The sequence below is a fragment of the Mus caroli genome, unplaced genomic scaffold, assembly GCF_978045245.1.
Source record: "Mus caroli unplaced genomic scaffold, Mus_caroli_1 scaffold_4, whole genome shotgun sequence".
Lineage (NCBI taxonomy): Eukaryota > Metazoa > Chordata > Mammalia > Rodentia > Muridae > Mus > Mus caroli.
The window spans coordinates 33,516,637-33,543,314 of NW_028227259.1; the positions used below are offsets into that span (position 1 = coordinate 33,516,637).

General features: G+C 49.4%; 2 protein-coding genes across 5 annotated transcripts; one reads left to right on the plus strand and one right to left on the minus strand.

The window, feature by feature from the left end:
• Positions 1 to 30: 30 nt before the first annotated feature.
• On the minus strand, positions 31 to 22,404 carry Slc30a3 (solute carrier family 30 member 3). Of its 3 annotated transcripts, XM_021162719.3 has the most exons (9): positions 22,229 to 22,404; positions 7,769 to 7,841; positions 3,387 to 3,568; positions 2,885 to 3,031; positions 2,650 to 2,803; positions 1,942 to 2,140; positions 1,642 to 1,747; positions 1,295 to 1,429; positions 31 to 340 (listed from the first exon to the last, which is right to left on the minus strand). In XM_021162719.3, exons 3-9 carry the CDS (start codon positions 3,514 to 3,516, stop codon positions 192 to 194), a joined length of 1,020 nt encoding a protein of 339 aa, XP_021018378.1. In that variant the 5' UTR covers positions 3,517 to 3,568; positions 7,769 to 7,841; positions 22,229 to 22,404; the 3' UTR covers positions 31 to 191. The 3 variants fall into 3 exon arrangements, with proteins under 3 accessions (XP_021018378.1, XP_021018380.1, XP_029332847.1); XM_021162721.3 differs by lacking the exon at positions 22,229 to 22,404 and having other exon boundaries at positions 7,765 to 7,837; XM_029476987.2 differs by lacking the exons at positions 7,769 to 7,841; positions 22,229 to 22,404 and adding an exon at positions 6,577 to 6,857.
• Positions 22,405 to 22,514: 110 nt separating this feature from the next.
• Dnajc5g (DnaJ heat shock protein family (Hsp40) member C5 gamma) lies at positions 22,515 to 25,898 on the plus strand. 2 transcript variants are annotated; one of them, XM_021163187.2, is made up of 6 exons: positions 22,515 to 22,606; positions 23,073 to 23,188; positions 23,654 to 23,903; positions 24,410 to 24,554; positions 25,353 to 25,419; positions 25,834 to 25,898. In XM_021163187.2, the coding sequence occupies exons 2-5, from the start codon at positions 23,076 to 23,078 to the stop codon at positions 25,379 to 25,381; spliced, it is 537 nt and encodes a 178-aa protein (XP_021018846.1). In that variant the 5' UTR covers positions 22,515 to 22,606; positions 23,073 to 23,075; the 3' UTR covers positions 25,382 to 25,419; positions 25,834 to 25,898. The 2 variants fall into 2 exon arrangements, with proteins under 2 accessions (XP_021018846.1, XP_021018847.1); XM_021163188.2 differs by having other exon boundaries at positions 23,690 to 23,903.
• The last annotated feature ends 780 nt before the right edge of the window (positions 25,899 to 26,678 follow it).

Consider the following 26,678-nt stretch of genomic DNA (forward strand, 5'->3'; position numbering starts at 1 on the left):
GCTATTCAATCTGAGCCTCCCCTCCCCCCATTGCCTTCATATACACTTTGGTCTTGGCCACCAGAGCACGGGCTAGGGCATTTGGCAGGTGGAAGATGGAGAGAGAGAGGTCCCTTCTGATCTGGGAGGCAGGTGCTGAGAGTCCAGGCACGAGCCTGGGCCTGGCAGTGGGGTGAGGGTGCGGCTGAGGCTCAGGCTTGGGAGGGCTCCTGGCAGCGCAGACACTGGGCCATCTCAGGCTGGTATTGCTCCACCTGCAGGGTGCAGCTGGAGAATCCAAACCGGGAATAGAGCCTGGATGAGGCTTCAGCCAGGACAGCTTCAGGGTCAGCCGTGGAGTCTGTGGAAGGTTGATAAGAGGCAGCTCAGTCCTCGGGGAGTCCCACACAGCCAAGGGCTGTAATAAGGAGTGAAGGGGCCGGGCCCCAGCACAGCAAACCCCCAAAGGCCCGAATATGGCATTATATGAACAGCACAAAATTGTCAAGAAAACATGAGACTCATTCCAATGGGCCATGCTAACACACTCAGTTGTGCCCTACCACCTCTTCCTTTTTGCCTTTGAGCATCGGTGGATGGCTAGATATTTCAGCAGCCTGCCAGTGTCCTCCCAGGACAAATGTCAAGTACTCTGCCTTACTGTCCCTCTTGAGTTACCATCCAACATCCCACAAGTTATGATATTTTTGGCATCCAAATTGCATGCCTCTGATTGCTTCTTGCATCTGGGAGAAACTCAAAAAACCCTTTGTCAGCTCGTGAGTCACTGTGTATGTGTCTTAATAGTTGAATCATAATGTAGATATCATTTATATTCAGCTTTTTTTCTCAAGCATTACACTACACAACATTTCCTGTAGCTGCCATACAGGCTTCATGATCACCACTTTAAACAGCAATGTGATAGCCCTACTGAGTAGAGCTGCCACAAGTCACCAAACTAGGTCCTGGAGGTGATGGTTTTAGAGGTGCTGTCCCCATGCTGTTTCAGAGGCCTGGATGCCCAAGCCTTCTTGTCTTCAGAATGTATGTATGCAGGTGCCAGAGAGAGAAGGAGAGGGAGAGACAGAGACAGAGACAGAGACAGAGAGAGATCAAGAAAACCAAAACAGGCAAAGTATGTCACAAGTGCAATCCCAGCAACTCAGGAGGCTGAGGCACAAGGACCCGGGCAGCCTGGACACACATTAGACTCAGACTCAACCAACCAACACCTCAGTATTCCAGGCTGCCCAGCCGTGGAAGCGGAGGGACTGGTTCTGAGAAGGTGCTGGCTGGGTTAATGCTCACTCACCAATAGCCAGGTGTGCAGAGGCAACGTGGTAAGTAAGCGTCAGGGCCCACAGATGGAGATCATGGGTCGCTCGGACTCCCGGCACTGACAACAAGGTGTCCCTTACGGGTTCAAATTCCACACTCCGAGGGGCGCCTGCAAGCAACACCGCCATGTTCCTGCCATGGCCTGCCTGTTCAGGAACAGCTCCACCGGGTCCGCTGTCCTCAGTCCCTTTCTCACCCACCCCGTGAGCCTGGGGCTTCTTTCTGGCAATAGGTCCCAAGAGTCAGCCTCCTCCCAGTGTTTTAGAGAAGGGGTGGGAGCTGAGGGAGACCCGGGGAGGGAAGCTTCGGTGCTGAATTCACCTTCCATGAGGACAAGGAGAACATCTCGAAGCGTAGGAGCTGTGGACCCAAGGGCACAGATGGAGAAGAGGAAGGTGCTGATGGGGTCAGCTACCTTGTACTGAGGCTGGAGAGACAAAGAAGCCGTGATGGCTCAGAGGAGGCTCACACCTGAAGGCACCCTGGGACTCTTGCAGAGGGGAAAGGAGACACACCCCAAAGCTGGGAGAGGCCCTGGAAGTGGATAAGGGAGGCAGCGGGGTACCAGGAGGGAGGGGATGCACATAGGGGAGGGAGACAGAGATGCCACCATTACAGTACCTTGAAGTAGATGAGGATCGAGGCAGCCAGGACCCCAAGGCTCTGAAGGAGATCTCCCAGCACATGCACAAAGGCAGCCCGGACACTCGTGTTTCCCAGGGACATTGGATATCCATGCCCCTCCTCTAGAGGTGCATACTCTGCACCCGTAGATCCATGGCTGTGGGGGGCTCCAGTCTGGTGCAGCACAAAGGCCATTCTGAAGGAGGAGAGCGGTTCAGGCAGACGGCCTGTTCTTGGCCCCACTCACCTCCCCATACAGTACCCACCTCTACCTCTTTCCCATCCCAGAAAGAAAATAGCATTACCTGACAGAGAAAAGTTATGCTGTCAGGAATAAAAGATACTGGACATAGGGCCAGAGGTGGGGATGCATGTCTGGCCCTACTATTTAAACTGTCACTTGACTCCCTGGTCGTATCTTCTACATTAACAGGTACTAGGAGACTAGCACCCAGGAATTGAGAGACTTAAGTTTAAGACCATACTAGTAAAAGTACCTGAGCAGGGCTAGCATTCAGGAGGCCCTCAACAGACATCTCCTGGCCAAACTGTCTCTCTCCCACTCCCTTTCAGGCATATCCAATGACGACAACAGAACACACTCGGGCACACACACACACACACACACACACAAGCTCTGCCATCCTATTAGACGACCCTCTCACCCTGGACCCTACATGGTGCCCTCTCCACACTCGGACCTACAGCAGATTGGCACAGACAGCGATGCTGGCAGTCAGGAGCATGGCACCCGCCTCAATGTGATAGTCACTATGAAGCAGGCGGAGGAAGGCCAGGTACAGGAGGATGCCAGTGACTATCCAGAGGGAGACCACAGAGGCCAAAGCTCCCAGAGTCTCTGCAGAGGACACAAGCAATCAGATCAGGGCCCTAAGGCACTGGCAGAGCCAGAGGGGCACCAAATCATACAAGGGCTTACCTGAGCGGTGCCAGCCAAAGGTCATGGTGCGGGTGGCTGGCCGAGTGGAAAGCCAGAGGGAAAAGAGGCTGGCCATCATGCTGCCTATGTCTGCCAGCAAGTGGGCGGCATCAGTCATGATGGCCAAGCTGTGTGCTAAATACCCACCTGCAAGGGGAAATGTATAGCCTGGTTCCAGGAAACAGGCAGTTCGAATGCGTAGGTATGAAAAAGAAGGAGGGGACACAAACTAGCTACGGTTCTCTCACAGGTATTGTTTCTAGTCTCTCCATAACAATAGACTTGATTTTCATAACAGGAGGCTGGTTATTAAGGGCTACTTTATATGGGGCTTGGCCGAGCTGTGCCACATGCTCCTTCCCGGGAAGGAGCCGTGCCCACCCTTCTAGATGCTCCCTGTCTTTCTCTTCCTTGCTTCTCTATCCAGGAAACCAAGGGTTCTTGGTGGAGAGTGGCCTAGGAAGTACGGAATATGGGACTGGACGGGTGTCCCCCAACTTACCAACCACCTCCCCGGCCATGAAGATGAAGCACACAGCGCAGGCGGCATACAGCTGCCTCCGGGCTTGCACCCTCTCTGGAGAGAGGCCTGACTGAGGCATGGGGTCCTTGTGGCAGTGGTGGAAGGCCATCCCCTCAAGCTTGGGCTCCTCAGGCAGGGGCTCTGAGGGCTCTGTGAAAAGACTGAGGCAGGCAACACGTTCACCCGGGAGCCTGACCTGGTCACTCGCAGTGCCTGCCTCAGCAGATGCGCTCATCTCTGCCCCTTTGCTAGACCCATTATGCCCAAAGCTTTGCAGGCATGCGAAGCTCTACTGAACAGCCAGACCCAGCCTCTCTCCTCCCACACACAAGGCCACAGAATTCAGTATCTGCAAAGTATGTTACAGCAGTGTGGTCTAATGTTTTAACAAATGAAGGTGAAATGTGAGGCTCATTGGGGAAAAGAAGTGGTAGGGGCACACAGCTGGCAGGTGAGGGAGCTGAGACTAGACACTGACAAACATCTATGTAGAGGCGGCTCAGGATTGCAGAGCGAGCGAGCGAGTGAGCGAGCGAGTGGATGCTCTTCTTGGGTGATGAGGGTTCTTAGTGAGTGGGACACACATGGACTCAACACAGTGGTACACTGCATAAGACAGATGTTGCTCCCTGGGGAATTCCGGCATTCTCAAGTGAGTTCTAGTGGGGAGATGGCAGGAACCACAGAAGGGCCTGGAGAAATGTGGAGGACTGAGACAGAGACGGGTCCAAGTGCCAGAGAAACACGGAAGAAATCTGGTACGAGAACAGGGCACAGGCAAGCAGTCTTGCTCCAGTGCCTCAGTCCCCAAACTGTCTGTCTCTTCCTCTCAAGACAGGAGATGCAAGTGAGGTCCTTTGAAAGGAACACTGGATTTAGAGTCCTGCCCAGGTTACCTGGGGCCCAGTCAGCCCACACATCCCTTGACAATAGTGATGGGCCTTACTCAGGAATGTCACAGGCAGGGCTCAAACTGACTGTTTGGGTTTATTCTAGCCCAGTTCTCTCTCCCTGAACCTCTGCAAGGAAAGAGCAGAAAGAATAAAGGTCCTTGGCACAGAAGACAGGCCTGAAAGACAGGAGGAATAAGGACCCCTGAGGGAAGGGATAGCTCTAGAGTAGATAGATCCCACAGCAAAAGGGAAGGGGCCCTGGGAACCATCTGGCTGAAGAGAACGCTGTGGAAGGGATGAACCCAGGTTGGGAATATCCAGCGGTTATCGGGGATACTCTAGATGGGGGGAGGTAGGTTCACTTCCCCAGTGGAAAGCCCTTTCCCAGACAGAGAGTGAGTGCACATGACTCAGGTGCTCCCAGATGACACAGGGAGGCCACAGTGGCTTCAGAGCCCATCTCTGTTCCATGAGCTATGCCACCTACTATGCAAACAAGGAGCCCAGTCTAGTGGGACATAACTGTATGACTTCTACCAGGGAGAAGCTGGGGCGGGGTGGGGCTGGGGGTCTGAACAAATCACTGTAGGGCACAGGGGAGGGAGGAACCTAATATAATGGGGATGAACAGGGAGGGCATCCAAGGAAGACAGAAGCCCTAGAAGCCACTCCTGACAGGTGGGATTGTGATGTCAAGGTTTGCAGCTTGGCGTTTAAGCAGGGTGCTGGGTGAAGGGCTGAAGCAAAGGGCTCAAAGGATGGAAAGAACAGAACCCCTCATTGGCAGAGCAAATATCTTCATGTTGAAATGACCTTGATGGTGGATTGGGAGAAAGAGGACACAGAAGTGTCAAGCCGCTCTGCCAGGCACTATCATAGGAGGGTCAGGTAAACAGGCCGAGCCTACGAAAATCCTGCAGGGTTTGGTGACTAATGGTCATATGAAGGCGGAAATGGCCCAGGAGATCAGGATGCAGTGTCAGGAACCATGCTGGGCAGTCTGGGGGCTGTGGTAAGTCACCTTCCTCGGGCTTGTAAGGTGCAACGCAGCAAGCCATCAATGTAGCTGCCCATCAACAGGCTGCCTCCTTTTGTTCGGCATCAAGTGGGCACTAAAGGGCCTCTCTGCTGGGGTGTGGAGGTGTGACTACGTTTTGTCCAGGGCTAGCGGCTGTTTCTTTCCCTAGCTTTCTGAAATTCCCCGACAAACATGAAAACGATATCTAGCGTGGGGGAAACAGTGAGGCCTCGGGTATCCCTTGGGCGAGTAAGAGAGGTTGATGCCAAGTCAAAGGCTACAGGAATAGATGCCAGGGACACAGCTGGAGCCCCACAAGCTGCCCACCACTATAGTTGCCTGCAGCCCTTCTCTGCTCCCCCATTCCCCACCCACTCAGGTTTAAGGTCCCCTCCCAAGGAAAGAATTGGTGACACAGAAGACCACATCAGAGACAAAAGAAGACTGGGGAGGGAGAATAGAAAGAATGAAAGAACAGAAGGGGGGAAAAAAAGCCTGAGACCCTGTCAAATCTCAGAGACAAACAGACAGTCTCTTTCAAGACAAAATGGCCAGAGGAGGTGGCCAGGGAGGGCCTGTCGCGGTGGCCACCCGGAGATGGCAGGGCAGACGGAGCCAGCGACGAGCGGCGAGCGGCGGGAGGCCCGCAGGGTGCGGGGGAGGTTCTGCTGCCGCCCCCGGCCCGCTGTCCCGGCCGCTCCGCGCCTCATCTCACACCTCGCCGCCCCCGGCCCCGTCTGTGCGGAGCCGGGAATACCCCCCGCCGCCCATCCCGCACCTGCTCCTTCCTCGCCGCCCCCTCGCTCCTTGCGGCTGCCCGCTGAGCCCGGGCGGATCCCCAGGGCCGGAACCCACAACTGGCCGCTGCTGGATGGGGCGCCCTGAAACCGGGGTACGGAGAGAAGGGTCCGGGGCCTAAAGCTGGGATTCCGATGCCCGGAGGCGAGGCGCACGGAGCAATGCGGACATCCCCGCACCTGGCCCGCTCGGTCCGACGGAGCGGCGGAGGCGGCGCAGGGGTCAGGAGGCTGAGGGCGCCGCGGCAGGGGACTTGCTTTGCCGGGCCAGGAGAACTTGGGGTGTCGCGGCAGAGGTGGGGAGTGGGGCTGTCTGCGGCCGGCAGATCGGCGTCGCGAAGTTGGGGGGCCGCGGGGAGCTGGGGAGGCGGGCCGGGCCCGCGCCATGGGAGACAACGAAATGGACCGATGGCATCAGTCTGGCGCCCCCCGGGCTGAGGGCCAGCCCAGGTCTGTCCTACCTCTTCAATCGCAGGCCGCCGCCGGCGCTGCTGCGGTCTCGGGCACTCACTAGGCGGGTGGTCTCCGAGCCTCCGGTGGCCGGAGAAGGCTCCATGTCCCCACTGCCCGGACCGTCTAGGCCGCACAGAGGGGGAGAGGCGTGGCAGGCCTTGCGCCAAATCCGAGCGGTCCAAGGACCACTCGGACTCCCCGCTGGGCCACCAGTGTGGAGGGAACTGCGGCGACTGTGGCGCTCGGAGTCCGAACTGCAGAGCCCGCGGCCGCGGGAGCCCCGCCCCAAGTAGGGCGAGCTCCCCAAACCCCGCCTCCAGGCTCCCCAGTCTCAATCTCCCACGCCTAAAACCCGCCTCCAGGACCCGCCCCCAAATCCAAAGTCCATTCCCCCCCACCCCGCGCCAAATTGTGAGATGGGGTGGGGTGGAGGTTATAGTGGTGGTGAACCGGCACAGCGTCCTCTCCCCAAGTCCCCCCCCACCAGTTCCCAGACTGGCTCTTCACACCTAGGGACCCCTCTGACATCAAACTTTTTGAAGGAACACTGCCCTATGCATGCCGGCTTAGTGACGTTGCCCCACCGCCCAATCATTCTGTTGCTCTGGCCCCCACAAGGAGGTAGAAACAGGTGCCAAATCGATCTGGAGAAAAACAGAGAGAATCTGGGGTGAGCAGTGACATATTCCCAAACAACTCTAAGGACTCCAGCCAGCAATCCCACTGTGGAGGCTCTGGAATAGGAATGCATGAGCAAAATCTGCTGCCAAGCACTGTACCGCTAATTATCATATGTGTGTGTGTGTGTGTGTGTGTGTATGTGTTTTCAGGGACTTTTGGTAACAAAAACCTTCATGATGTCCTTCAACCCATATATTATCCTTACTTTCCAGACGAGTAAGCTAAGTCCCAGAAGCATACAATGCCACGTGACCTGGAGCAGATGCCCCATCCTTTCCCCCACCTGAGAGTCCGATTAGCGCCGGGCTAACAGTTGAAGAGCCTGGGTTACCTAACCTCCTCATAAGGAGGTTCGGGCGGCCGGAGGTGCTCTGTCACCTCTCGAGGGTCCACGGTCACTGTTTATCGAGGGACGCTGCTTGTTCGATTTGTCAGCAGGTAACTCCTTCCTTACCTACTTAACTGTAACGCGGTGCTCGTTTGGGGAAAGACAACGGCCCAGAGAAAGGACTCACTTACAAGCCGTCGGTGGCCAAGGCTGAAGTCGAAACTTTAAATGCTCAGTGCTCTCTACTCCTCGCACCTGCCGCCACTGTAGGATGAAAGGAGAGGAGAATTGGATTGTACACTTTCAGCTGTGACAGTCTGTGAAGAGGAGGGGCGGTGGGAGGAGGGGAGAGAGCAAGGACGGAAAGAGCGCTTTGGGGGGTGGGGGTAGTGAACCCAGGCAAAAAACCCACCAACCGCATCCTTTGGAACACACTGAGCCTTCTGAATTTAAGGCCCTGATTGAATACCTGCCCTCAGCATGGTCGTTCCAAACAAGGAGATCGTGTGTGCATTTCCAAAAGGCAAACCAAACAAAACACAAATGAGAAAGTCAAAGACACAGCGAGCGCGCCACACAGTGTCTGGAAGTGATGGGGTTAAGGCGGGAGAGCTTCGCGGAGGAGGTGAGGCTTAAAACGGGCAGGCTGTTCCGGCAGGGGAGAGTGCGGCTAGGTTCGCGCCAGATTTGCGGGCGGCGTGCGCAAAGGGATGGTGGTATTGAGCGGAGAAGCAGAGCAGAAAATCCAGCCTGCACGTCCTAGGCGCGGGCCTACGCCCACGCGCGCCTGAGGCCACTGTCCACCTTCCCTGTGCGACGGTGTCTGGACCAATGGGGGCGCTCTCCTTTTAACCTCTGCAATGGTCTTGAGGGCCTCAGCTTGCGTCTCAGGAGGACAAACTGAGGAGAGCCACCAAGCAAGGTCACCTTGTTGGCTCACGTCAGAGCCAAGGTGGAAATTATGTCCCTGTCCAGCTAAGCCAGCGAGCACACCATGCCGAGCGCCGTCGGTTTTCTAAATTCGCTGCTTGCCCTGGAGCCCCCCTGATTCCAATCGCGCTGGTGCTGGAGTGGCCAAAGAGCAAGATGCTGCACTTCAGATATGGCTATACTAGCCTCGCCCCCAGCGGCCCGGGCGAGCTCCAGAATGGGGAACCGATTTAGACACGCCTCGGTCGATGACGACAACAGGGAACAAGACAACAATGGCTTCCTCTGGGGATTTCCCTTCCTGGGCAGCCCGTAGCGCGCGCAGAGCATCCCGGACTGCCCTGGAGGGGGCGCGGATATTGGCACGTGCCGGACCCGCCACCGGGTGGGAAGCCAGCAGGCCTGGAAATGAAAGGAACGTCGAGGCGGATGGATGACAGCCTCATTGTGTATCTGGCTGCCGAATGCACCGCCTCCAGAGCCAGCCGGGGGAAGACCTACAGTTGCCTTCGCTTGGGAAGCTACCTAAGAAAAGCTTGGCAGTAAACCCCTTGTTTGTGCCTGTTTCTCTGGGAGCCACCAAGAGGCCCTACCGGAATTTTGCACAGGGTCTGTATGGATCACAGACATGGGGGATCGTGCTGTACTTGGAGATGATGTTGGAAGGTCAGCCTAAGGCTGGTGTCCCTTAATGGAACTGTCAAGTTTGGTCAACATGCCTCCTACCTACCCCGTCCACTGCCACTCTATCTGGGGAATCACCTGATGGGTGAGGCAGACATGCTCCCTCTCCTAATAATTTCTAGAGAGTTCTCTTCTATGGTCGTTTGTTAAAGCAGTGCAATACTGATTCACGGACATGTCCAGCTACCTGCCCTGCTGTGCCCTCTCTAGCAATCTTCCCTAAGGTGACTCGTTCATTTCTTAGTCCCAAAAGCTCGAGTGATGCAGGAAGCTCTAGATATCCCCAGGAGGACAATTCAGGGCCAGATTCCAGAGGGCCTCCGTCAGAACAGACTAGAAACTGCAGGGTATCCAGGTTAAAAGTCCACCCTGGACCAGCTCCCATCGGGAGTGGAAGTATTGAAGTCAGGATTAAAGCTGGGCTCAGGCAAAATTTGCAATCTAAGCATGCTGTGCCCCAGCGCCCCACTAGTGACTGCCACATGGTCCTCAATTAAGCCATTCCGAACAGGAGAAGTGGGCTGAGGCTGCAGCAACAGAGGAGGCGGGCTCATAGTTGGTAATAAAGAGGATGACAAGAGCCTGCAATTTAAATCTCCCCTGCCCCAGGGAGCCTTCCCTGGCTCTTAACTAGGTCAGGTCTCACATGAAACACCCTCCTTCCTGTATCTACTGATGTCGGGACATACACCACCCTGAACGGTAACTGTCATTTAACAACTGTTTGATTCTTCACCTGGCTCCAGGGATTTTTTTTTTCCCTACTTCGCTGCCAGCCTATTTTCTCTCCTTGTTGCCCCTTGTCTTCTCCATCTTTTAATGATGGATAAGCCCAGAACTTGGCAATCACTCCTATGGTGCTATCCTGTGGCCTTAAGCCTTTAAATAGTACCGAGTAACAACAGACAGCCATGGCCATGGAGGCCAGATGTGGGATGCTGAGGAACCATCATCTTATTCTATTTTATGTTTGAAATTTATTTTAAATGAATCCAAGTAAATGGCATCTACGGATGATGGTTCCCTCCAAACTCCCTCCCCGGTGTCATCTTGATGTCTCAAGTGTCTTGCAAGGGGTGCCTCGGGTTTTATAAAGTTAAAAACTGTGATGGTTGGTTTATGCTCAGCCCAGGAAGTGGCACTATTAGAAAGTGTGGTCCTGTTGGAGTAGGTGTGTCACTGTGGGTGTGGGCTTGAAGCCCCTCATCCTAGCTGCCTGGAAGCCAGTATTCTGCTAGCAGCTTTCAGATGAAGATGTAGAACTCTCAGCTCCTCCTGCACCATGCCTGCCTGGATGCTGCCATGCTCCTGCCTTGATGGTAATGGACTGAATCTCTGAACCTGTAAGTTAGCCCCAATTAAATGTTGTCCTTATAAGAGTTGCCTTGGTCATGGTGTCTGTTCACAGAAGTAAAACCCTATCTAAGACAAAATCTGAGCTCCTGATTGCTACCTAACCCCAACTCTCTTCTCCCTGCAGTGCCCCAGTGGCAGACTACACCACCACCATCCTCCATTTACTCAGACCACAAACCTGGCAGCCACCCTGTCAGAGCTAACCTGCCAGCACAGCCTGCTCCCTCCACGCCTGACCTGCCCTCCCAGGGGCTGCCTTCACCTCTCAGTGACCCCCTCATTGCTGCTCCTCTTCTTACCCTTATTCCCAGTCAGGTAGCTAGGCAGCAAAGGTCAGATTTATTCAAATTCTCCCCCCACCCATCCTCCTTCCCAAAACACTCTGTGTAGCCCTGGCTAGCCTTGATTTGCAGACCAGGCTGTCTTTAAACTCTAAGACGCATCTCCTCTACCTCCCAAATTCTGGGATTAAGGGTGTGCATCACCACCGCCCAGCTAGTTGCGCGTGCGCACACGCGTGCGCGTTCTCTCTCTCTCTCTCTCTCTCTCTCTCTCTCTCTCTCTCTCTCTCTCTCCCTCGCTCCCTCCCTCCCTCCCTCTCTCCCTGTCTCTCTCTCTTCTCTCTCTGTTTTTTGTTTTGTTTTATTTTTTTTTTTTTTGTTTTTCGAGACAGGGTTTCTCTGTAGCCCTGGCTGTCCTGGAACTCACTTTGTAGACCAGGCTGGCCTTGAATTCAGAAATCTGCCTGCCTCTGCCTCCCAAGTGTTAAAGGCGTGGGCCACCATGCCCAGCGCTTTCTCTCTTATAGAGTGCAGGTCAAAGCCCTTTGCCAGCCCACATGCCCATGCTGACCTCATTTTCCGCTCACCAGCTACTCTCACCTTTTTCGAGTCCCACAGTGCTACGGTATAGCAGACATGCCTCTGCCACAGGACACTGGCACTTGTCCATATTTCTAACTGTAGTAGACTCTTGCCAGGTATCCCAGTTACCTATTTCCTCACACACACACCCTTTTTTAAATTACAATATTAGGTCTCAAACTCAGAGTCTGTGCATGCTAGGGAAGTACCCTACCACTCCTGAGCTACAGACCCGGCTCTCGCCTTTTACTTACTTTTCTTACCATTTTTGTCCAACAGAAGAATGTTAGCTCCACACTAGATGTGGTGTCATTTGCTTGTAATGTCAGCACTCAGGAGGCTGAGGCAGGAGGATCCAGAGTTTGAGGCCAGTCTGGGCTGCAGACAGAGATCCCTGTCTCGTTTAAAACTAAAGCAAAACAGAGCCAGAATGACTGCACAGCCTGTAGAGGCACTTCCCGCCAAACCTGACAACAAGAGTTCAGTCCCTGACCACATGGTCAAAGGAGACAAAAGCAAACACTGCCAGGTGTCCTCTGACTTTCACACCAACACAATGGTGCGGGCACACAAGTAAACACATGCACACAAAGTAAATAAGCAATGTAATGTTAAAGGGGGCAGGGGGGTAGTAGCTCAAGAAACCAAAGCAAAAAAAGTTTTTTTAGACAGAGGTGATGGCACACGCCTTTAATCCCAGTACTCAGGGAGACAGAGGCAGATTGATCTCTATGAGTTCAAATCCAGCCTGGGATACACAGGGAGACCCTGTCTAAAAACAAGGTGAGGGTGAACAGAGGCTCAACCGCTGCTCTTCCAGTGTTGTGGATAGCCCTGGGGCTAATTATATTTGATGTTAATTCTCTTTTCCTAGTGAGGGGTTATGAACAAGGAATGGGTCAGCACTCAGGTGATTTCCTATAAACCTTCTTCCCACCTTAATTTGTAAAATAAAGGAGAGCTGATGATTGGGCAGAAAAAAGGGAAGGTGGAGCAGAAGGTGGAGATAGAAGAAGGAGAAAATGAGAGAGATGACACAGAGGAGGAGGAAGAAGGAAAGAGGAGCAAAAGACATGGCCCAGAGAAACCACAAGTTCTAAGGGGTCTCTTCCATGGGGAAGATGGTAGTGTAGTGGTAGATCTGCCCAATCTAGGAGCACAGCCTGTATTCATATTAACTGAGTTGTGTTTTCATTGCTGGGCTTATTTGGGTTGGAGATTTACCACAACATTCCAGAGGACTTGAGTTCAGTTCCTAGCACCTATATCAGGCAGCAGCAGCCATCTCTAACTCCTTCATGAGCACATACCCACCCAGTACATAATAAAAATTAAAAATAAAAAGTAATAAATAAGACAGTCCAACAAAACATAAACTTTGAAGCATCTATATGTGATTGATTGGCTGATTGTGTGTATGTATGTGGATAAATGTGTGTCCCGGTGCACAGGTGGAGGTCAGAGTCCTTGAAGGAAGTGGTTCTTTCTTCCTCCATGTGGTACCCAGAGTTGAACTCTGGTCATCAGGCTTAGAAGCATGGACCTTACTCACTGAGCCACCCTGAGAGACCCAGCACCTACAACAGATGGCCATACCAGCACTCGATAATTGTTTGTTAAAAGAGCTAGTGGGTGTCTCAGTAGGTTATGAGACTAGGCAATGGGACAAGGACTTTGGGGGCTGGAGAAATGGGTGTTAGGTTAGAACACTTACTGCTCCTGCAAAAGACCAGAGTTGGATTCCCAGCACCCATGGCAGGCGGCTCACAACCACCTGTGACTCCTGCTCCTGGGGATCTATACACATACACCTGAGGCACCCATTCATACACCTGTATACACACACATACACACACACACACACGCACACACACACTAAGATCAAAAAGATCTATTACAGAGGACTCTGGAGGACTGGAGTTGGCTTAGTGGTTAAGCACATTTGTTACCCAGGTTTGAACCCTTGTGATGGTTCATAACCATCTGCAACTCCAGAGCCTAGGGATCCAGTGCCTTCTTTGACCTCCATGGGCACCAAGCATGCACATGGCACACATACATAAATGTGGGCAAAAAACTCGCACATAAAATAAATAAATATTTTTTAAAAATTTAAAGAAATTTGGCCACTTAGCAATGTTTCTAAGCTACTAGGCATATCAGCAGTACTTAGTGGATACTTCTTGAAGTTAATTGATGATAAAGAAAAAGAGGTGGAAAACACAGATTGAGAACAACAAACATAGCAGAGAAATGGCTGGAGCACAGTAGGGACCAGTTGGATGGTCAGGTAGGGAAAGAGAGCCTGAGTTTGCAGAGGGTAAGTGGGTCCTGAGTTACAGAATTCATTACCAGAGTGAAACAAAGGTAGAGGAGTAAGAAGCAGGGTTCTAAGGCCTGGGAGAAAGACAACTAAGGGATCGGAGAAAGACACTAGGGTGGGCCAAGCGTGGTCCCCACGCCTTTGATCCCAGAATTCAGGAAGCAGAGGCAAATTCTGTGAGTTCAAGGCCAGGCTGGTCTACAAAGAGAGTTCCAGGACAGCCAAACTTACACAGAGAAATTCTGTCTTGAAAAACCAAGCCAAGCCAAACAAAATAAAAATAACTAAAAACTGGGCTGAAGAGATGGCTCAGTGGTTAAGAGCACTGACTGCTCTTCCAGAGATCCTGAGTTCAATTCCCAGCAACCACATGTTGGCTCACAACCATCTGTAATGGGATCTAATGCCCTCTTCTGGTGTGTCTGAAGACAGCTACAGTGTACTCACATAAATAAAATAAACCTTTTAAAATAATATAAATAAATAAATAAAGGACACTAGAAACAATTACCAAATCTCAAAGAAGAGTTCTTGATTTGATTTTTTTCCTTTATTTTTAGAGTCAAGAGAAAAGCAACTTTGTTTTTGAAGTCAGGAGGAGACAGGACAGGACATCATTACAATGATAGTAACAATAATTATTACACTAAAAAAAAAGAATAAATGCCCTGGGTGTGGTGGTACGCCACAGTTATCCCAGTATCTGGGAGGCAGATGCAGGAGGACCAGGAGTCCAGGGACATCCTCGACTATACAGAGAGTTAGAGCCTAGCCTGGGCTATATGAGATCTTGTCTCACAAAGGCAATAAACATTTATTATAAAGCACACTTGGGCCAGAGAGATGTCTCAGCTGTTAAAGGCACCAGCTGGCAAGCCTGGTGACCTGAGTTCTATTCCCAAGGCCTACATGATGGGACAAGAGAACCAACTCCCACAGCTATCCTTTGACCTCCACACATGTGCCAAAAACCATTCAGGTTAAGAATTCAATTAAGCCAGGTGTGGTGGCGCACGCCTTTAATCCCAGCACTCGGGAGGCAGAGGCTGGTGGATTTCTGAGTTCAAGGCCAGCCTGGTCTACAAAATGAGTTCCAGGACAGCCAGGGCTATACAGAGAAACCCTGTCTCGAAAAACAAAACAAAAAACAAAACAAAACAAAAAATTCAATTAAAGCAGCAACCCACAGAGACAGTTACCATTGTCCCCTCAGTATGAAGCAGGTGTACTGTTGTCTTGAGTCAAGCATGCGTGGCTTGGGTCACAGAGAGCAGAGACTTGAAGCAGCCTCTCCAACTGGAAACCCTCCATCTCTGCACCTGAGATATCTGTCCTTGGGAGAACAGAGGGACAAAACTGGGTTGAAGGGCTTTCCAGTCACCTGTTGTACATAGGCCTTCAGGAAAAGAGAAGTATCATGTGACATGACCCACAAGAGAACGTGAATACCATTCACAAGTTAGGTCTGTCTCTAGACTCTAGAGGTACTTTCCCTCGCCCTCTCCTCCCCCTCCTCCCTCTCTCCCTCTCCTCCTCCTCCCCCTCCTCCTCCCTCTCCCTCTCCTTCCTCTCCTCCCTCCCCCTCCCTCTCCCTCTCCTTCTCCCCCTCTCCTCCCTCTCCCTCTTTCTCTGTGTGTGTGTGTGCAGATGGTCATGGAGGGCCACAAGATGGCGTCAGATTCTGTGGAGCTAGAGTTATAAGTGGTTATGAATCTCCCTACAGAAGTGCTGGGAAGTAAACTCAACCTCTGGAAGAGCAGAAAGCACTCTTAGACACTGAGACGTCTCTCCTGCCCCAAGATGGAGAGTTTATCATTGGGATATGTGATAGCTATCCTTGGTTGCCCATTTGACTACAATTGGAATCCACTAAAACCCAACTTTTAATTTTTAGCTTTTAGTTTAATTTTTTATTTTTTTTTTCTGGACAAAGGAGGAATTTTTCTTGATTTTTTTCTTGTTTTGTTCATTTGTTTATTTAAGAATTTATCTGTTTACATATATGAGAATTTGTCTGCACGTATATCTGCACACCAGAAGAGGGCATTCCCATGGGAATACTGGTTATAGACGGTTGTAAGCTTCCATGTGGTTGCTGGGAATTGAACTCAGGACATCTGGAAGAACAGCCAGTGCTCTTAACTGCAGAGCTATCTCTCCAGCCAAGAAATTTTCCATGATTGAATCATTTGAAGTGGGAAAGACCCACCCTAAATCTGGATCTTCTGAGATGGGAAGATCTACTTTAAACCTAGACCAGACCTTCTGCTGGCAGCCTATACAAAGGGCAAGGAAGAAGGAAGCCTTTGCTCTCTCCTGCTTCCCCTTGCTCTCTGGAAAGTTCATTCCTACACTGGCATTAGAGCCTACTTTTTTTTTTTTTTTTTTTTAAATTCCGGTGTCTACTGAAGAGCAGCTGAGATAAGGAACCTCCTGAGCAGCTCCTGGATCCTTAGGCATTCAGTCTTGACACTGCCATTGTTAGAATAGTTGTGAAGCAGAATAAGGTAGAAAAGACCAATTATTAGATGCTGATTTACTAGTGGTCTGCTTAAAGCTCTACTTGGACTGCCTACCTACGAAGCATGACTTCACTCGCTACCAAAAGCAGAATGACCTGGAAAACCAGCTCAGACCGTGGGTCCCTGACAACCTGATGACTGCTATTCTGTAAAATCTTGGTTGCTTGGCTGCCCCACCTTGTGCTTTATAAATGTGGAATATAAAATGAGAACACAAACTGCATCCAGGACCAAAGACTTTCAGTAGCTATCTTAGCTTATGTCTACTGCTGGCGTCTTTCTTCTTGCATTCACATTGGAGGGCTTATTTCAGAAACCTTCCCCTAACAGTGGGACCAAAACCTGTAAACCACTCTAATAAATCTCATGTATATATGAGAATAATATTCTAACCTAATATATATTAATCATATATATTATATATAAACCTAATGTAATATACATCATATATTATTGATATTCCTAACATTATCCTTTATATATGTCCTATATGAATATATACATTGTATCATATTTTTTTTCTATCAGTTCTGTCACTCTAGACCAGTGGTTTTCAACCCTCCTAATGCTGCGATCCTTTAATACAGTTCCTCATGTTGTGGTGACCCCTGCCGTAAAATTATTTCATTGCTACTTCATAACTGTAACTTTGCTGCTGTTGGGAATCGTAATGTAAATACCTGATATTTCCGATGGTCTTAGGCGACCCCTGTGAAGGGATCATACAACCCCCAACGGAGTTTCGACCCTCAGGTTGAGAAGTGTTGCTTTAGAAACTTCACCCTGACTAATACAGGACAGAAACCACAGTGGGCAGTCATTGCACAGACCCTAAGTTGGAGTCAGGAGACTGAGTTTGGACACCACCGGGTGACTCTCAGTAGCTCGGTCCTTCTCTTTGTTTTTGTGTTCCGAGACAGGGTTTCTCTGTGTAGCTCTGGCTGTCCTGGAACTCACTTTGTAGACCAGGCTGGCCTCGAACTCAGAAATCTGCCTGCCTCTGCCTCCCAAGTGCTGGGATTAAAGGCGTGTGCTACCACGCCCTGCTTTTTGTTTGTTTGTTTGTTTGTTTGTTTGTTTTTGTTTTTGGTCCTTCTCTTTGGAAAATATGTGCTTCAGTTAGGAAATAAAGGGACCACGGTTGCAATGAAATCTCTTCAGCTCAGAACCTGTAATTCTAGAACTGGCTTGTTGGATGTGACAGATTATGATCGCTCTCTTTCTCTCCAATTACATATGTTCATATATATATATATATATATATATATATATATATATATATATAAATATGCCAGTGTCTGCTGTCTTGTATATGTGTGTATTCTAGCTATGTGACTACAGTGTTTTTTTGTTTGTGGATAAACAAGGGATGCTTCACTGTTTCTTCAAACAGGACCAAATGGCTGCTTGAGTGGGCTGTCGGGTAAGCTCACTGACTCAAGGTGTGTGACAGGAAGACAAAAAATTCTGGAAAACGGAACCTGTGGTCATCTCTTGACGAGTTGATTTTGTTGTTTCTTTTCCTATTATTTTTGCAAGCAAATCTAAGTTTTGGGGTCAAGTGGGAGTAGCAAGTGATTTCATAGAAGAAGAGAAGGTTCAGAGGTGCAGGGATCCGTTTGAGATCACATGGCTTGTTAGAACCAGAGCCAGAAGAGGGATCTAGCACCTGACTTGCAGGCTCCTGAGAAGCCATCAAAAGCGCTGTGCTGTCTGGAAAGCAGTGCATAGAAGCCTCGGGTCACAGCACGCCAGGCTCTCTTGCCTACTCTGTCCCAACACTCGGCGGCTGCCAGGCTGCCCTATTTTTTTATTCGGAGCAGGGCATCACAAGAACTAAAGGCTCTTTCGAGGGCCACAGACTGGGATGGATTAGGATGCCAGAGGGTGTGCATAAAAAGAAATCACATTCTGCAGCTTCCGGCAAGACTTGAAGGATGTTTACTGATTCTCTGCCAGGGCCCGTCTTGGTACAGCAGGGTTGCAGTCATGCTGTCTGTACAAGTGTATCCGTGTCTCGGAGCTCAGAAATGGTTGGGTAAAGGTGCTCTTTCCTTCAACCAATGGCATTCATTGATCACCTTCAGTATCCCAGTAACTGTATGAAGAGCTGGAAGAATACTAGGAACTAAGGAGCTCAGGAACATGTGACATGTTATCTGTCACGCGCCCCACCCCCAGGTTTTCACCTCTAGAACGGTATGGGGAAAGATACTCTGTCATCTTGTCCACTTCTCCAGCTTCTAGCACAGGCAGTTTTTGCTGGCCAACCTCCAGGCTTACATTCTATTGGGAGGAAGGTCCTTTAGTTTTAGCTCATTCAACAAATCATGAATTCACTCACTATGAGCCAGGCCTAGCTGTAAGTACTGGAGGTACAAACCAACAAGGTCCGTGCCCTTATGGGCATTGTCAATTGAGAAAGTCAAACATTAAACAAATTAATATGAAAATAATGTGTGTGTGTGTGTGTCTGTCTGTCTGTCTGTCTGTGTCAGGTTGTGATGTAGATAAGGAGAAGGAGAACTCCGTTTAAAACCTTGTCTAAAGCCAGGCATGGTGGCACACACCTTTAGTCCCAACTGTGTGAGTCCAAGGCCAGCTTGGTCTACAGAGTGAATTCTAGGACAGCCAGGGATGCGCAGAGAAACCCTGCCTTGAAAACAACCCTGTCTGAGGAAGCAAGCTCCTGAGACCTATGAGGATGAAATGTAAAGTTTGGGAAGAATCCAGGAAAGAGCCCTCTAGGCAGAGAAAATGACAAGGTCAGTGAAAACACAGTTCTCAAAGAAGTGACAGGATACACAATGGAGTACTACTCAGCTATTAAAAGGAATGAATTTATGAAATTCCTAGGCAAATGGATGGACCTGGAGGGCATCATTCTGAGTGAGGTAACACAATCACAAAGGAACTCACACAATATATACTCACTGATAAGTGGATATTAGCCCAAAAACTTAGGATACCCAAGATATAAGATACAATTTGTTAAATGCATGAAACTCAAGAAGAACGAAGACCAAAGTGTGGACACTGTGCCCCTTCTTAGAACTGGGAACAAAACACCCATGGAAAGAGTTACAGAGATAAAGTTTGGAGCTGTGACGAAAGGATGGACCATCTAAAGACTGCCATATCCAGGGATCCATCCCATAATCAGCTTCCAAACGCAGACACCATTGCATACACTAGCAAGATTTTGCTGAAAGGACCCAGATATAGCTGTCTCTTGTGAGACAATGCCGGGGCCTAGCAAACACAGAAGTGGATGCTCACAGTCAGCTATTGGATGGATCACAGGGCCCCCAATGGAGAAGCTAGAGAAAGTACCCAAGGAGTTAAAGAGATATGCAACCCTATAGGGGGAACAACATGATGAACTAACCAGTACCCCAGAGCTCTTGACTCCAGCTGCATATGTATCAAAAGATGGCCTAGTCAGCCATCACTGGAAAGAGAGGCCCATTGGACTTGCAAACTTTATATGCCCCAGTACAGGGGAACGCCAGGGCCAAAAAGTGGGAGTGGGTAGGTAGGGAAGTGAGGGGGGGGAGTGTATTGGGGACTTTTTGGATAGCATTGGAAATGTAAATGAGGAAAATACCTAATAAAAAAAAAAAAAAGAAGAGAGGTAAACCCCAGAGAAAACAGTACAACACTTCTCCAAGACCCTGAAGAAAGAGGAAGGGCAGAGCCACGCCGGCCTGAAAAACAGAGGGAGGGAATCCACTCAAAGTGCACATGGCTCTGCCTGTTGCTCTCCCTCCCTGCGGGTCACATGGGAGCTGCTATGTCTCATTGTTTCTATTGGCAATGGTGTTGTTGAAAATCGAGGTTAGAAAATCAAACTCAGCACAAACAAGTACATGAACAGCTTCCCCTTTCCTGCTTGGGTGGGTAACCTCAAAACTCATCTGACCCAACCCCATGGATTTGGTAAGTATGCTTGCCTAGGTGACCGGCATCTCAGCCATGGAGCATCGACCTAACACTTAAAACCTGGGAGAGAAAGTCAACAGCAAGAACAGCTGTAATGAAGAATACAAGCTACGCAAGGGGTGATGAGCAGGGACGAGGAATAAAGCTTGCTCAATTCCATGTTCCAGCGAGCACTGAGAACCCTCCTCTGCAAAGGAAGGCAGCATTACAAATACTGTCTCCTGTGAGGGATGACAAGAAGTCTGGCCAGGTGGAGACAAGTGTCCCTTCCCATGTTGGCAGGTGGGGATATAAAATGGTACCTTCGGAACCACTCTAGTAAGAAAGTTAACAATAGCTGGGCAGTGGTGGCACACGCCTTTAATCCTAGCACTTGGGAGGCAGAGGCAGGCGGATTTCTGAGTTCGAGGCCAGCCTGGTCTACAGAGTGAGTTCCAGGACAGCCAGAGCTACACAAGAAACCCTGTCTCAAAAATCCGAAGAAGAAGAAGAAGAAGAAGAAGAAGAAGAAGAAGAAGAAGAAGAAGAAGAAGAAGAAGAAGAAGAAGAAGAAGAAGAAGAAGAAGAAGAAAAGTTAACAATATGGACCAATAGCTTAAAAAACAGTCAGTTTGGGGCCAGCAAGGTAACAAACACAGTGGGTAAAAACACCTGCTGTAAAGAAAGCCTAAAGGCCTGTGTTGGATCGTCAGAACTCACTAAAGGAGGAAAGGAGATTGACATCTAAGAGTTGGCTTTACCCATTCTTTTTGTTTGTTTGTTTTTTGGCTTGTTTTTGGTGGTTTGTTTTTTTCTCAGACAGGGTCTCACTATGTAGCTCTGGCTGTCTTGGAACTCACTATGTAGACCAGGCTAATGCCACACGCATAGATGCCAGCTTCTGCCTCCCAAGTGCTGGGACCACAGGCATGCACCACGAAGCCCAGCTGTGCTTGTTGCTTTGGAAGAGGACCCAGGTTCAGTTCCCAGCACCCACAGATTTACAACCCCCTATAACTGCAATTCCAGGGAATCTGATGTTCTCTCATGACTTCTTCAAGCACCAAGCATACACGTGGTATACATGCATTCAGGCAAAGCACCACGCACAATAAATAAATAAATCTTAAAAGAACCGAGTTGGGCAGGGTGTGGTGGCCCACGCCTTTAATCCCAGCACTTGGGAGGCAGAGGCAGGTGGACTTCTGAGTTCGAGGTCAGCCTGGTCTACAGAGAGAGTTCCAGGACAGCCAGGGCTATACAGAGAAACTCTGTCTAGAAAAAAAAACAAAAAAAGAAAAAAGAAAGAAAGAAAGAACAAAAAGAAAGAAAGAAGAGAAAAGAAAAGAAAAGAAAAGAAAAGAAAAGAAAAGAAAAGAAAAGAAAAGAAAAGAAAAGGAAAAGAGCTGAGTTGGGAAAGTTTAAAATATGCATATTCAGGGCCAGTTAGATGGGTCCTTGGGTGAAAGTGCCTGTCGCGAAGCGTGCCCACCTGAGTTCAATCCCTGGGACCTGCATAAAGGAGGGAGGGAACCAGTTCTCACATCTCTGATGTCCACATGCAAGTCACCAAAGGCACACACACACACACACACACACACACCACATACATTTTTCCTTTCCTTTTAACTCAATAACTCCTTTCCCACTACTCAACCCTTAGACAGAAATCAGAAATTTGTTCAAGGATGTTATAAGCTTTTCAATGAAAGGGGTTAATGTACTATCAAGTAGTTATAAACAACTCAATATACAGCCTAGATTATATAATTACATTATGCTGTCTCCTTATTACGGAAGCACAGAAGTGAAGAGTGACTTTTGGAAAGGATCAAAAATATCACTTTTAAGAGACATGCCAATGAACTGTTACAGTCTAATGCCATAAAGGCCTTAACAGGAGACAACTGACCGGCGAAGGTCAGATCTTTCCAGAACACTGATATTTGAGGTGAGTTTCAACATTTGTAGAGAAGTTTCTAGATGGAAGGGAAATAAAAAAGGACTAAGTGAAGCCTCTGAGGACGTCTGCAAAGGTAATTCCTGCCTTACCTCTCATCTGCTAGGTCACCAAGCCCATAGTTTTTCCATTAGTGAGTTGAAGACCCATGACGGTGATGGGGATGGTCATGGCCTCTCCCTGGAGATGAGATGATGGAGATGAGATGATGTGGAAGGCTGTGCCTCGGCCCTGGGGGCTGGAAGTAACGCTCAGCCCTGAGCCTGAGGGTCAGGCTTCTGGAGCGACAAAAGTTCCGGGCCCAATATGGGCTCCCGACTCTGGTCCTGCTGGCGGCGCCAAAAAACTCGCGTCCCCTACAAAGTGCGCAAGCGCAGTTGCCATAGACCAGAGGCAATATGAAAGTTCACGTCTACCGGGAAGAAGGAAGCTTGTGTCAGGCCTACCTGGTTTTATAGAACAATTCTGAGGTAATAAACTAGGTCTGGAGTCAAAAGAAGATGCTAGGTTGTGCCAGCGCGACAGTTCTTGTGCCTCCCCTCTGTCCAGGGAGCCATCCTGCTCTCAGTGCTGTGGGCTTGAGTCGGAGAGGAAAGCAAGTCTAGGCCCTGCTGGGGTCCTGAACCCGTCTTTGATCTGGCTAGTTCTCTCTGTGACTGTGGTGACTTTGACTTCTGATCCAACCTATTTAGTGGCTGGGTTACCCTGGTATTTCAAGCTCAGCCACCAGATGGTCAGGTGTAGGGCTACTTACTTCAGGTACAGGAGCTGTAAGCAGTCTATTCCTCATTTTAGACCTACCTCTCCTTGTTAGGCCGCTCTACTGGGAGGTACATGCCAGACAATGGGAAATGTGTACGGTTTTGACATTTGTGTTCGTCTCCATTCTTGTGATTCAAGTCAGAACAGACTTATGTTTTTGTCCTTTTGACTCAGAGCATGCCTCTTACGTATGAGGCAACCCAGCGCCTCTCCAGGACTGGGAAAAGCCTCTATGCAGTGCTGGAACTGAAGAAGGGTGCTGAAACTGCAGACATCAAAAAAGCCTACAGGTTCCATGCCCTTTATTCACCCCTGGTATCTATCCCCCCACTCCAGTACCTTTAACATCTTCAAACCCTCCTTATTTATTTTTAAAGATTTATGTATTTATTTTATATATCTGAGTATACCATCATTGTCTTCAGACACACCAGAAGAGGGTATTGGGTCCCATTACAGATGGTTGTGAGCCACCATGTGGTTGTTGGGAATTGAACTCAGAACCTCTGGAAGAACAGTCAGTGCTCTTAACCTCTGAGCCATCTCTCCAGCCCCAAGCACCCCCCCCCCTTTTTTTAAATCCCAAGACGATTTTATCTTGGGGCCGAAGGAGGCCACCCCTCCTTCAGTGTGACTTGAGAAGAAATGTAGACCTTGCCTGCATCTTGTATCCCCATCTCCTGTATCCCTTGCATTATCTAAAGACCCAGACCTGCAGTTCATCCTAATCCTCTTGCCTCCGCTGCTTCCTGTAGCCCTCCCCACTGTCCTTTTGACCATTGTCTGGATAGGAAACTGGCCTTGCAATACCATCCAGACAAGAATCCAGATAACCCTTTAGCAGCAGAAATCTTCAAAGAGATCAACACAGCCCATGCCATACTCACCGACCCTACAAAAAAGAAGATCTATGACCGGCACGGCTCACTAGGATTATACCTGTATGACCATTTTGGCGAAGAAGGTGTCCGATTCTATTTTATAGTGAACAGTTGTTGGTTCAAGGTACATTGTGCTTCTTATTAAGAAAGGAATTGGAGGGGCTAGAGAGATGACTCAGGTGGGGAGCATCTTCTGTTCCCATAGAGGATCTACCTGGGTTTGATCCCCATTACCCACATGACAGCTCACTACTGTCTATACCTCCAGTCCCAGGGGATCCAGAGCTGCCTTCTGGCTTCTACAGGTATCAGGCTTGCACATGATGCACAGACATACATGTAGGCAGAATATAAAATAAAATCGACCCAGCTGTGGTGACACAGACCTCTGAGCCCAGCTCTTGGGAGGCAATGGGTAGCCTGGGCTATATAGTAAGATACTGTCTGTGTCTATAGAGTAAGGAAGGAAGGCTGCCCTCCTCTCAAGACAAATGTGTCTGTCCTCCCTTTCTAGATGTGAGGAGGACAGAGAGAGGGGGATCTGCATGGAACTACAAAAAGAACAGGGGACCAAGGCCTCTCTCCTCTCTTGTAGACACTTGTTTCCTTTGTTTCTCTCCTCTCTTGTAGACCCTTGTTATCCTTTGTTGCTTGCTCACTGGTTGTTGTTGCTGCTGCTGCTGCTGTTTATGCTGTGGTAGACTTAATCCATCAGCCGAGGAAGAAGAAGAGGAGAATCGCCAAATGAATGTTTCTTCTCAGCCTTCAAGATCAAGTGAGGAACAGAGACCGGGATTGGGGGTCGGGTCTCAGTAAGGAATGGTAAGGTCTATAGAGTGGAGAGAGGGGCTGTGAGAAAGACCCGTGTGAACTGAGCACTTAACCCCAGCATGTGAGTGTCTTAAGTGTTTCATTGGGGGTGAAGAGAGATGGAGCAGGTAGCCAATGTTCCTTATGCTACAGACTGACATTTCAGTGTAGTGAGGGCTTTTCCTATGAAGGAACTGGGGAAGCCCAGTCTTTCAAAGGAAATAGCTGAAGGCAAGTTTGCAGGTGCAGCTTATTGCAAATAGAAGGATGATCTAGGAGCAGAGCATTTGCCTAGCATGTGAAAGGCCCTGGCGTTCATCCCCAACCTGCAGGCTGAGGGGTGGGGGACTCGGGCAGGAAGAATGCATTGTTTTATTTTTTTGTTTTTTTGTTTTTGGTTTGTTGTTGTTGTTGTTTGTTTTCTGAGACAGGGTTTCTCTAGGTAGCCCTGGCTGTCCTGGAACTCACTCTGTAGACCAGGCTGGCCTCGAACTCAGAAATCTGCCTGCGTCTGCCTCCCAAGTGCTGGGATTAAAGGAGTGTGCCAACACGCCCCGGCACAGAATGCATTGTTTTAGATTGTTTCTGCCCCACATAGTTAAAAGTTTAAAAGACTATGTTGGCTGAGGGTCACACTAGTGCCATCTGGTGGTGCTAATGAGTAACTGCAAGGTAAGGGTTTGTAGATTGAAAACAAAAAACAAAGAAAAAACCAACGTGTGCACGGTTATATTTACATAAGTGTGCTATAATTCCACCACAGGAACACAAGATATTGAAGCAGAGGATTAAGACGTGACAATAATTAAGGAAACGTGAAGAGGAATGGGGTATGTAAATGGAGAAGTAGCAATGGATAAAGGATAAGAGAAGCCAGTGAGATGGCTCAGCTGGTAAAGGTGATTGCCACCGAACCTATCTGAGTTAGACCTCTGGGACCCACATGAAGGCAGAGAACTGACTCCTGTAGATTGTCCTCTGATCTCTGCACACATGCTATGACACAGGAATGTGCACTCACACACACACACACATGCATGTATATTACATATAATATACATATATCATACATATGATATATACATGTTATATGTGTGTGCATATATATTTAAAGCATAGGTAGTACTTCAGATGGGTCATTATTGGAAAATCTGTATTCTTATAGCATTAACCCCAGCTGCCTACACAGAGGGAATGTGCTTTTGGCTATTGATGATTACTCCTAATAAGGTCTCTACCATTAGGTGCTGGCCCAGCAAGAGTCCACGAAACTCAACCCACTGGATACATTGAAGAGGGAAGAAAGTAGCCCTGTCTCTACACTCACCCAGATTTGACTCCTGTTCTTAAAAGAAATCCCTGCTGCTTCAGAAGCTATGATGACACCCATCCTCTAAGGACATCTCTCTCCTCCACAGTGCACAGAGCCTGTCCCCATAGAACCTTCCAGCTGCTTTTCTGTTTAGCTCTGACTCCATTCCTGTCTTTATCCACATGCACTCTCAAGCCCTGTTAGCAGCTGTTTGCTGAATGGGTACAGCTTTCTCCAGTGGGTCCCCGGGTCAATGTCCAGTAGGCCCCTGACACTTACTAACAAGCTCACCAGGATCCTGTTCACCAAACAAGGTGGCTCCCATCCCAGGAGCTGTTGCACCAATTAATCCTCCTTCGTTGGAACACTGTGTACCAAGAACTTTTAGCACCCGCCTCATTTCTTTGCAACACCTTTGGAAGACTGGTCTCACTATCTTCTGGTACCTACACCACTGGCACCAACACCTCATTCATAAGACAGCTTGGGAAACTTGTGTTTGTGGCCACCCTTGGACTTCAGCTCCATCCTTAAACCCATGATTAGCTGTGGTCCTGTGGGCAGGCTGCAGTCCATGCTCCAATCTTGCTGCCTCTGTCCCTCATGTTACTTCACACAGAGTGATCCCCTTAGATCTTGTTCTTAACACAGACGTGAAATGTGATGGGACAGACTGTATGAAGGAGACCTCATTTAGCCTCTCGAAGCTGTTGGCTTAGCATCCTCTCTGTATCCTGCTTTATCGTTTCTTTCTTACTATGTGGGATCAGGGCCCAG

Bases quoted from the DNA above. Each gene is read 5' to 3' on its own strand.
- Slc30a3 (XM_029476987.2), bottom strand. From the start codon at position 6,671: ATGGAGCCTTCTCCGGCCACCGGAGGCTCGGAGACCACCCGCCTAGTG. The intron at 3,569-6,576 runs GTAGGACAGACC...TGCCTGCCTCAG, and splicing joins GGCGGCCTGCGATTGAAGAG to TCTTTTCACAGAGCCCTCAG. The intron at 1,748-1,941 runs GTACTGTAATGG...TTGTCTCTCCAG, and splicing joins CGATCCTCATCTACTTCAAG to CCTCAGTACAAGGTAGCTGA.
- Dnajc5g (XM_021163187.2), top strand. From the start codon at position 23,076: ATGCCTCTTACGTATGAGGCAACCCAGCGCCTCTCCAGGACTGGGAAA. The intron at 23,904-24,409 runs GTACATTGTGCT...CCTCTCTTGTAG, and splicing joins TGAACAGTTGTTGGTTCAAG to ACCCTTGTTATCCTTTGTTG. The intron at 24,555-25,352 runs GTGAGGAACAGA...ATTCCACCACAG, and splicing joins TTCTCAGCCTTCAAGATCAA to GAACACAAGATATTGAAGCA.